The sequence below is a fragment of the Vombatus ursinus genome, unplaced genomic scaffold (assembly GCF_900497805.2).
Source record: "Vombatus ursinus unplaced genomic scaffold, bare-nosed wombat genome assembly UNPS02011369.1, whole genome shotgun sequence".
Taxonomy (NCBI): domain Eukaryota; kingdom Metazoa; phylum Chordata; class Mammalia; order Diprotodontia; family Vombatidae; genus Vombatus; species Vombatus ursinus.
In genome coordinates this window covers 3977683-3988860 of record NW_020951147.1, presented here as the reverse complement: position 1 = coordinate 3988860, position 11178 = coordinate 3977683, and the positions used below count along the sequence as shown (strand labels likewise).

Genomic DNA, 11178 nt, shown 5'->3' with positions numbered 1-11178 from the left:
GCCCGTCCGTGCCCAGCCTGCGCTGATGGGGAGGGGGCGCCGCTGCCAGGGCAGGGCCCTCCCGGGGGGCAGTCACGGTTCTCCGAGTCGTCTCCTCGTCCTTGTCCCATCCCCCGCTGGGACACAGCTTGTCCGACTGAAGGCTCCACTCGGAGTCTGGGAGACCTGGGTTCAAATCCAGCATCAGACAGGGCTGCTGGGGTAGCCCTGGGCAAGCCGCCTGGGGAGTGGTCATTGCTGGTCCCACGGAGCTCCCCCAGTTGGGCCATCAATCTGTCTCGCCAGCCCTGGCTACTCAGGGCGGGTCTCCACCTGCCAGCTGGCCCTTGTTTGCTCCGAGGGCAGCAAGGCAGAGCCTCAGGGTCGTCCTCGGGTCCCTGCATCCCCTCCTTCCTGTCCAGCCAGGCGCTGAGTCTATCCCATTCTGCGTTGGGTCCCCTCCGGCCAGCCTGGTTGTGGGCTGCTGTGGTCCCCCGGCCTGCCTCCCGGCCGGTGCTACCCTTCCAATCCCTCCTCTCAAAGCAGCCAGAGTGACCTTCCTGAAGGCCAGATCTGCCCGTGCGGCCTCCAGCCTAAGAGGCACGCTGAAAGTCCCCTGTGCAGGCGCCTCTCCCACCCCTGTCCCTCCCAAGGACCACACTCCTCCTCTAGGCCTTCCTCTCCACAGGCTGTTCCCCCTGCCCGGCCGGCGGCACCCCTTCACCACCTCCCCTCCGAGCCTGAGCCTCCTTCAGGGTTCAGCTGCGCAATCCGGCGTGCATTCCTCCGCTGCCCTGGCGCTCAGGCCAAACGCCAAGGCAGAACCGACTCAGGCTTTGCCTCAGGGTTTCCAGCGCATGGCATGCCGCCTGGCACCGGACAGGTGCTTTAATCAATGCCTGTCCAACGGGGCTCTCGGGAGGCTGGAGGCAGGGAAGTCCAGAGTGGTGTACCCTGGCTGGTCCTGAGGGCTGGCGTACAGACCTGGAACCAAGCAGGCTGTGTGACCTTGGCCAGGCCATCGTCCTTCTCTGCAGGTCACTTCCAAAAGGGAGTTGGGCGAGGTCAGGTCAGGTCTATGCCTGCTCAGTCAGCCTGGGAGCCCAGGTCTAAATCAGTTGAGACTTAGAAATCACTCACAGTTAGAGAGCTTTCAGGTTTACCAAGCCCTCTGCATAACAGAGTAGGTGAGCACACAGAAGACTGCACTAAGAAGGCGATGTGTTCATTAGGAGCCCCCTAAGTCAGGTTCCTTGGCAGCCACTGGGACTCAGTGGGCTGGAGACTGCCACAGGTCTTGGAGATGGCCACAAGCCTGGGCAGGGGAGGAGGGAGAATGAATGAATGAATGAAGAAAAGTGGAGGCCTGTCCTGGTTGCCCCTGCTAGCTATTATCTGACACTATCTTCCACCGAGTCGGTATATATCTTGCAGGTAGCTGGTTTACATGGTGTTGCCCCCACTAGACTGTGAGTTTCTTGCTGGCAGGGCCTGTTTTTGCCTGGCCTTGCATCTCCAGAGCTCAGCGCAGTGCCTGGCACACAGTAGGTGTTTAAGAAATGCTTGTGGACTGACTGAGTGACTGAACGATGGCAGGAGGTAATGCTGCTAATTGAGCCCACGGTAGAAGGTGGAAGGCGAGGGCAGAGCCCATATACCTGGTAGCAGGAGGCTGCAGGTGGCGCTCCCGAGGCCGAGAAGCACCAGGGAGCAACGAGCCTGGGGAATCTGGCTGCTGGAGCCCCTGCTCCAAGACGGTGAGGCAGGGTAGCACAGTGGAGAAGGAGCCAGCCTCGTGGCTTCCAGCCACGCCCAGGAGACTCCCAGGCCACTGGGTAAGGCTCCAAACAGCAGGAAAGGTGCCAGCTTGCACTAGTAGAGGGACGCCTGCTGGAGCCCAAAGGAGAGCAGGGGGTGGGGTGGGGCGGGAGGGCCGGCCCTCAGACCAAGTGGGGAGCTGGCATCCTGGAAATGGGGGGGAAGGGGCGGCCATAGCAGGTGGGCAGGTGGGGTCCTCGCCTGGACTTTCCGCTGCTTCCCCAAACAGATCCCTTCGTCAAGGTATACCTGCTGCAGGACGGGAGGAAGATAAGCAAGAAGAAAACGGCTGTGAAGAGGGATGACGCCCACCCCGTGTTCAACGAGGCCATGATCTTCTCCGTCCCGGCCATCGTGCTACAGGTGAGGGGTCGGGGCTGGGAGCACAGGGCCAGGAGGCCTAGGGTCCCATTCATCCACTGAGACTGAACGGCTCGTGCGAGGGCCTGGAGCAGATGACTGCTGCCCTCCTCAAGCTTGCCGTCTAGTGGCAGGAGCAAACATAAGCTAAGTCCACTGGGGAAGAGCAGAGAGAGGCACTGGGTGAGGCCCCTAATGACAAGGGGACTCACACAGTGATGACGTCAGAGGGCTAGCCTCCAGAAAGGTGATTTGGTGAACTCTGCAGGGTGCTCCCTGGAGGTCGGCTCGGGACCACCCTTACTTGGTTTTCTGACACCCCCTGTGTCTGAGGGTCACCATGAGGGAGAGAGCGAGTCCAGGGCAGGCATATGTCCTGTGGCCAAGGGCCTAGACGTTCCAGACTTTCTCCCCGGTCATTCCTGTCCCCACCCATGACTCGGTAGGGTGGGAAGCTTCCTCCCTGGAGCCCACAGACCTTCGGCCTTCCGTCCCTCTGCTCACTGGCCACTCAGCAGGACGTACCCTGCGGCTGACTCATCTCAGGCACCAGTGCAGAGCAGAGATGGGCCTTCCCAGCTGCAGCCCTCAGCTTTCTTGGGGTTCCTGGATCTCTCTGTTTAGGCTCCTGCCCTCGTCCCCAGGGCTGGCCTATTTCCCTACCTCCCCAGTTTGTCCTCCCGCCCTACTGAGAGGCTTTTCCCAAAGCCCCCAAGATTGGAGGAAGGAGGAACTCTGTGGGTCAGAGCAGGCACAATGGGTCGAGCATCCCCTCGGATGCTCCCTGCCCCCCTCCCCCCTGCCTCTCTCCCTCAGCTCCTGGCCTCATCCCTGCCTCCCACACACCTGTAATTCACCTTTCTGCCTTCTTGCCAGTCAGTCGCTAGGCAACCGGCCTTCCATCAGGGTCGGCTGTGCTGCCTCAGAGTCCCACAAGGGGGCGCGCTGGCGGCAGCCAGGGGGCCACACACGCCTCCCAATTCTGCAGACACGTATTTGGGTCTGCACCATCTTCCTCGTCCTGTAGGGGACACGGGAATGGAGGCGAAAGGAAAGAAAAGAGCGAAATGGCCTTCTCTACAGTCCCTGTTCCCGACACGCCCTCGAGGACCCATGACGGCCACGTGCCGTCGGGGAGAGGAGCGCCCTAGTGAGCCCGAGGAGGAACAAGAGAGGGCCTCCTTGAGCTGGGGAGAGGAAGGAAGGAAGGAAGGAAGGAAGGAAGGAAGGAAGGAAGGCTCTTTTGGTCCAGGAGGCTGGGTCATCCCTGCCTGAGTGGGGGAGGGGCGGGCCAGGGCACATGCCCATCCCTGGGCTCTGGGCAATCATCCTGCTTTCCCCTGTCCCCTCCCCCACCAGGACCTGTCCCTGAGAGTGACCGTGGCCGAGTGCGGCAGCGACGGGCGGGCCGACAACATCGGCCATGTCATCATTGGCCCACTGGCCAGCGGCATGGGCATCACCCACTGGAACCAGATGCTGGCCACCCTGCGCAAGCCTGTGTCCATGTGGCACCCTGTCCGGCGAAACTAGGAGTCCCCAGATGCTGCGGCTGGGGGCCACGTGCCGGCGGCCCCTGCCTGGGACCCTCGACCCACCCTGGGTTCCAGCACCCACTCAGCTCTCTCCATGCTCTTCTCCCCACATTCCCAGCTGCGAAAGGGGAACATGACTCCACCCATAGATTATGCCCTTCTCCGCCCTGCCTCCCTCCCCTGGGCTCCCCACCCTCCCTGCAACTAGGACTTACCTGGTTATCATCATTGCCTATTTAAAGAGAAGAAGGAAGTCTCCACTCGCATGTATCAGAGATGACCTCTCCCGCTGACCTTGGGCACAAGCTAAGCCCTCAGAAGGCGGAGGGAGAGGAGGTGCCAAGGCTGAGCTGGACAGTGAGGGCCAGTCCACAGGCAATCTCACTGCAGGCCCCACATGGGCTTTTCTTGAAGTCCCGGTTGAAATGAACTCAGCTCTCTGAGCCACCCAGCTAGCCCCAAGGGCAGGAAGTGCAAGTCTAGAGTCCTACCTTCTGAATCCTCCTGGGTGGATGCTTTCGTCTTCATGGGCTCCACCACGCTTGCTCTCTTTGAGGATGGGTCCTTCTTCAGCCGGATGCCTGCGCTCTAGACCAGATGGAGAAAACCCAAGAATTAACAAATCTCACTCCCATTTCCATCCTGCTCCAGAAGTTTGCAGAATGCTTTGCTCAAAGCCAGCCTGGGACAAAGGACATACAGGTCATATTATCCCCATTTTACAGATAGGGAAATGGGCTCAGAGATGAGGAGGGGCTCGCCAAGGTTACATGACAAGGAAACAATACTCTGCCTCATGGTTGGGCCCCTTTATCCAAGGGGTGACCAGTTGGATAATCAGGAGCAAGCCCTACTGTGTGCTCAGTGCCAGTGCCAAGAGGTGTAGGGGAGGCCAAAGAGGAAATGACTTCTAGGGGTGCTCACAGCTCCAGCTGGAGACACACAATGTACGAGATCCCAAACAACACAAGGAACTGGACAGACTCCAAATGCTCCAAGGAGAAAGAGGAGAAAGGTCGGTGTAGACAGAATCGGTCAAGGAAGACTTCCTGGAGGTGGGGGGGGGAAATTTCCCACATCCCTGTAGGAAGCGCAGATAATCTGGGCCAAGGAGTGGTAGATTTGTGCAGGGAAGGAATGGGCTACCCTATTTGGAAAGTGTGTGCTCTGGTGATTGGCTCTGTGTGCATGGTAGGATCTTGGTGGTATGGACAGGGACAGTCATGGAGCTGGGAGGGATCTTGGGGGAAAATAGCCCTTCCTTGCTGAGGACACTGGGCCTTGCAAAATAGCTCCTGTTTAAGTTAAAAGTAAATAAGCCCTCAGGAAAGCCAGTCAAAAAAATGCTGGACCTTCAGCCCCGTTCTCAACCTCTGAGCAGCTGATTGGATCAGTGAGACTGCAAAGAACCCTAGGTGGGCCATTGTCCAACCTGGGGATCTTAGGTATTGGGCCACTCCAAGAAATGACCTATAAGAACAGTCTTAGGTGCGCATGGTGGATGTCAGAGAATGTGGAATATTAGGGAGGGACCTTAGAGCAGAGAACATGGGATGTCAGAGCTAGAAGAGTCTGATGCCATCCAACCCCTTTATTTTACAGAGTACAGAACTGCTGCCCAACCTAAGACTGGTCCAATCAGGTCATCTACGGAGAGCCCCATAGAAAGGGCAGCTACTCCTACTATTAGTAATTACCAGTAGTCAGGGCCTGAGTGAGGAGGGGAATCTCCTAACCCCAACTCTGGCTGCTTCAGATCACATTGGCTCCACACACCTGGTCACCCCACCCGAGCCCCAGGTCAGTCACGATTCCCTAGCTGGAAGCCCTCAAAGATCCCAGGGCCTTTTGAATTCTTTTCTGATTGACATTTCCAAGTCTTCCCCTTAGCCCAGCTTGGGTGTATCACCCCCTCAAAAAACCACACACAACCCCCCCATTAAAATAACCACCACCTAAAAACAGCCACACTCTAACTCAAAAAAACGGAAGCAATGCCACAACAAACATTTCAGGATAGCTCCAAGCAGCCCGCACAGCCCAGCCCAAATCTTATTAATTCAAGACGATGATGGAGGCTGATTTCACCTGAGCGGCCCTACTCTCATATCAACAGGGCTGGTGAGGGGGGCCAGGAGAGGGCAAGAAAGGGGAGCTTGAGAAAAGACAATTTCCTGGGTGACCCCGGGGAAATGATTTCCTCTTTCTGGGTTTCCAAACTGAGGGAATTAGAATTGATGATCTGGAACGTCCCTCCCAGAGCTAATGATCTATGCCTGAGTCACTTTGGGATGGTCACTTAACTTTTCCTGATCTGCCAAATGGGGGAGCTGGATGAGTTGAGGGACTCTGGAGCAGTCTAGCCTTATGGGGCTCTGGGAGCCTTGATCACAGCTTGAGGAGCTAGCCCCTTATTTTATCCAGGAGGAAACCGAGGCCCAGGTGGTCAAAAGACCTGTCCAGGGTCACGGTGGCAGGGCCAATGTGGCCAGCATGGCCCCTGGTCCCTCCAAAGTGTTCTGAGAGCTCTCGGGGCCTGACCCAGCTTCCAAAGCTTTCTGTGTGTTTGTTGGTTTCCTCCTAAAGCAGAGAAGGCTCGTTACCCAGAAGGCTTTTACTCATTTCCATATACAGATGCTTTATAATCTGCCACTTTCCTTGAGAGTGTTCCTGGACACAGGAGGTTCAGGAGTTGTTATGCCTGCTTTACAGATGAGGAAAAGGGCTTAGAGGGATGGTACCGAGGCCCCCATGGTTACAAATCAAGTTAGTGGCAAAGCCTGGACTTGAACCCAGGACCTCCAACTCTAAGACGTTATCCCTGATTGTCCCAGATAGCAAACAACTTTATTTAGGTACTTCCTAAGCTACGAAGGGAGCTTGAACTGTTCTCAGCTGGGGCGAGGGGTTGAGGCAGGTGAGGGAGGTGCTCACCCCAGCCAGCTGACTGGTCCTTCTTTTAACAACTACTTCTTGGTAACTCGGTGCTAAGCTCTTTTGCTACTGAAGGACTCCAAATGGTGTGAGCAGCCCTCCAGATGAGACGCCCAAGAGAAGAGTCCTTGCTGCCTCGGCCTAGTTGCAGCTCCGGTATGAAGGAAGCACTTCCTGGCCACGAGAGCCGTCATCCTTGGCCTGGGCACCTCGGCCGGAGGCTGTTGGGTAATTTGATGATTGTCCGCTGTGTCCCCCGATGCCCTCGATGGTCCTTTCTGCCTTGCAGCCCCTCAGGGTTTGAGGGAAGGGCTAATGTGTTCCCCCAACATTCTCCCCAGTGGGCAGGAGAGAGCAGCATCTCCTAACCTACCAGCTCTGAAGAGCAGAGTTAACCCCTATTGTTGTTGTTGTTTTTAACTGCATGAAGTGTAACAAATGTGTGTAACAAATGTGCTGAAGTATCTGTGATCTGACTTCCCCTACAAAAAAAATAAAGCAGCTGGAGAAAATAATGCTCTTGGGTGGCTATCTGTGTGTCCACGCCAGCCCCTGTGGGTCCTGGGCCTTTGGAAATCTAACTTGGACAGGACGGGAGATTCCCACGGCCCAGGTAAGTGGATGTCAGGAAATAAAGGACCCTTCAGAAAGATGGAGAGAAGAAGCCAGGATGGAGGAAAGCGGTAGCCTTTGAGAGCGTCCCTAAGATGGGGACATGGAGAGCAGGGGGAGCTATCCAAAATAGGGCACAGGAGTCCGAAGGGAAGGGAGTCTGTTCACTGCTCTGAGATTCTGGGACTCAATCACTCAATCAAGCAGTAAACATTTATTAAATGCTTACCATGGACCAGGCACCGTGCTAAGCATTAGCACGACAAAAAGAGGCAACGTCCCTGTCCTCAAGGAGCTCTCAATCTAATTCGGGAAGACGAGGAGCCAACAAACAGGTGCGTGCGACATGCAGGATAAATAGGCAATACTTAGCAGAGCCCTGGAGGTCAGAGAAGGCTTCTGAGGCAGAAGGGGAGGTTTAAGCTGGGATGCCAAAGGAAGCCAGGGAGAGCAGGAGTTGGAGCAAAGGAGGATGATCACTCAGGCCTGGGGACGATGGAGGGTCTCTGGGCTGGAGTCGCTGGACCCAAGACTGTGTGTGGGGGAGTAAGTTATAAGGAGACTGGAAAGGTGGGAGGGGCAGGTGACAAAGGGCTTTGAATGCCAAACAGAGCCCTCTAGAGGCCATAGGGAGCCTCGGGAGGCTAACGAGGAGGGGGGAAGGACATGATCAGAGCTGTGCTTTAGGAAAATCACCGTGGAGGTTGAGTGGAGGATGGACTGGAGTGGAGACGGGGACCCCCCAGCAGCTAGTGCAGTAATTGAGGTGGGAGGCAATGAGGGCCTCCTACCCAGAAGAATCCCGGGTCAGGAACTGGGTGAATTCAGAAAGGCCAAAACTGATCAAGAAGCATCTTGCTGAGCACTGTCTCCAGCACCAGTGGGGCAGAAGGAAGCTCTAAAATCATCTTCCCCTGGATGTTTGCCTGGCTGTGCTAGAACCCTTCCACCTCGTTCTGTGCTCCACACACTCAGGGAGGGAGGGAAGTCTGTGGCTTTACAGGAGAGCGAACCATGGCCCCAGGACTGGTCGAGCCCCTGGCTGAAGGCCATCTTAGCAAGTTCGGGGTAGATACAGGGAGGCCCAGCAGGGTGGCAGAAAGGGAGGGGGCACTGGGGTCCCAGGACCTGAGTTTGAATCCTGACCTCTCTACTTTCTGTAAAATGACAAGACGTCCTCCGAGCTCCCTTCCATCTCTAAGTCTGAGACCCTCCCAAAGCTCCTGTGACTCCAGGTCTCCTAGGTCCCATGTTGGCTCTGTTTGGAAGGTGTGGGCCTTTTAACCCCTTTCCCAGTCTCTTCTGTTTCCCTTTTTTCCATCACTTCGTGCACAGCAGAGAGCACTGGGTCTGGAAGACCTATACTTACTAGCTTCCTGACCCTTGACAAATCACATTATTTCCCATCTGTAAAATGGGGATAACAGTATCAGCCTAACAAGCTCAAATGAAATAATGTCTTCAAGGCTTAAAGTACCTTTCCATGAGTATCAGCTGTTTGATGACAATGATCCCTGTTCCTCGCCCCATCCTGGGCCACAAGGGGCTCCCTGAGCTCCCTCCCTCTTCCTCCTTCTCCCGTCCTCTCTCCCTGTCTCCATCTCCTCTCCTCAGCCTCCACCTCGCCGTCCCCGATGCCTCTAGAGCACAGGCAGCCCGTCTCCACCCTGTCTCCCAGCTCAGCCTCAGCACGTGTCTGGTTGCCCTGAGGAGTTGGCGCTCTCTTGGCTACACGGGATGGGCCTGAAGCCCTCCGGCCCCATCCGGCAATCCTCAGCACGTTCTGGCTCCCAATTTCCTTTAGGAGGAAAGCTTCCCTGCCTGGCACTTAAGGTTCTCGACACGGCTGCCCCTTCTTCCTCGCCTGCCTTCTCACACGTCACTTGTTTACACCGACGAGGCTTTGGCCACACTGCCATCTTTGCCATCACACACGCAATGCCGTCTCCTGGCTTGGCCTCCTGGGGTCCCCGACTTCCTTCAGGGCCCATCTCCTGGAGGAGGCCTTGCTCGGTCCTTGGCCCACACCCTGGCACTCATACAGGGAGACTGGAGGGTGCCCAGCAGGTCCAACAACCTAGCTCACTGCCCCCCCCCAACCTGTCTGTGTACCCTCCTCCCTCCAACAGCAGCTGCCTCAGCATCAAGGCCAATCACTCAGAATGTCTAGAGTGAACTCTGCTGAGCTCTGGAGATACACAGAAAGGCAGACACAGGGTCCCTGCCCTCATGGAGCTCCCATCCCACCAGCCAGCAGTTAACAAAGACTTGTTGCTGGTGCGGGGATGGGCCCCTCTTCCCACCTCTGGGGTGGCTGGGCTTCATTTTCCAAACCTGGGAAATGCCCTCAAAAGTCCCTTGTAGCTTGAGCATCCTATGCCAAGCACTGGGTGCTAAGACACAGTCCGTGGAACCCTGGAGCACATGGTCGCTGCCTCCATGCTATCAGACAGAGCACCTGAAAGTTAGCAAAGTGCTTTTCAGACTTCCAGAAGAGCTGGCCCTCTGTCTGTGGAGAAGCAGGCTGCCAGCTGCCTCACACCTTGAGTAAAAACCTAAAAAATCATCCCAGGCCAAATAATGATCAAGCTATTCAATGAGAAACTAAACTAAGTGACCACCTCACCCCAGAACTGCACAAAAAGTCAGGCAGAAGCTCACAGGCCATGGGCAAAGGCAATATCTGTTTGGACATACTGAATTTAAGATGTCTATCAGATATCCAATTCAAAATGTCCGATAGATGGGAGACTAGAGGCCAGCAGAGGTTAAGGGTAGATTTGAGTGTCCTCTGCAGAGAGATGGCCATTAAATCCACTGGAGCTGAGTAAAGCAAGCTGGAGGGAGAGGAGAAAAGGGCTTGGGATAGAGCTCTGTGGGACCACCATGGTGAACGAATGTGACCTGGATGAAATCCAGCAAAGGAGACTGAGGAGTGGCCAGACAGGGAGGAGCAGGGCCTAGCTGAGGTTATAGAACATAAATTTGTTGTGAACCCAGTCAGAACAGTTGTGATTTTCTCCACTTTCATCCAGGAGCATGAGCGTAGGAGCAGAAGCAGCGGATGGTGGGAGTGATCCAACATAGAGGCTTGGCTGGGTACAACTGGTGAAATGATGAGGGGACGAGGGTCTCAAGAAAGGAAGGCAGCGTCAAGTTGAACTGGTTCAACAAGGGGTCCAGATGGGGAAAAGAGAAAAGAGCGAGCAGCTAGTGCAAAGGTCAAGGGTCTGACCGTTCTGGTACACAGCTGAGGTGTGGTGGAGGATGAGGTCATGAGAAATGAGCATACTGAGGAACTGGAAAGGTTGGACACTGGAGGGAGTGTCACTGTACAGGTTGAAGTCCCCTAATACCAGGGCAGGAGGTGGGGCACTGGACTCAGGAAGGAAGGAAGAGGAGCGTCCTGGGGTCTGCAGACAATAACCGACAGGATTTCAATCGGGTGGTAGATGAGGACGGTCTGGACTTCAAAGGAGAAGAGGTTACGGGATGATGGCAGGAAGAGAAGCCACCAAGCGGCAGTGGGGAGCCCCGAGTGCTCTGACTCCCCGACCCCAACCAGTGAGTCCATCAGTGCCAACACTGCCTTGGGAAGAGAGCCTGGCGCTGGCACAATCCAGGAGCCAAAGCTGAAGAGATGAGTTAACCAAGAAGTCAATGACCACTCCACAGAATTACTACAGATTTAGAAATAACCAAAAATCCAACCTAAAAGGAGAGAAGAATTCCATGACAACTATCAGCAGACTCAAAGGAAAAAATGGATTTTCCACAAGGACGACATGAATACCCAGGAGAAATGAAACAAGGTCAAAATAAATAAATTAAACTTATAGAGGAAAGAAATGGAGGGAGATAGATAGCTTAGAACAGAAAGTGGTAAGCCTCTCCCAACTAACAGACTCCCTAATTCCATTCTTACTAAAATGGACCAAAC

The 11178-nt window shown here is 55.4% G+C and overlaps 1 protein-coding gene across 1 annotated transcript in view; it reads left to right on the top strand.

The window, feature by feature from the left end:
- The window catches only part of SYT12 (synaptotagmin 12), a 15225-nt gene extending 11517 nt beyond the window's left edge, over nucleotides 1-3708 (top strand). The window contains exons 6-7 of the mRNA XM_027856118.1: nucleotides 2027-2160; nucleotides 3517-3708. Of these exons, the coding sequence (XP_027711919.1) occupies nucleotides 2027-2160; nucleotides 3517-3690 (308 nt within the window). The 3' untranslated portion in view covers nucleotides 3691-3708. The remainder of the gene's footprint in view (nucleotides 1-2026; nucleotides 2161-3516) is intronic.
- Nucleotides 3709-11178: the final 7470 nt, after the last annotated feature.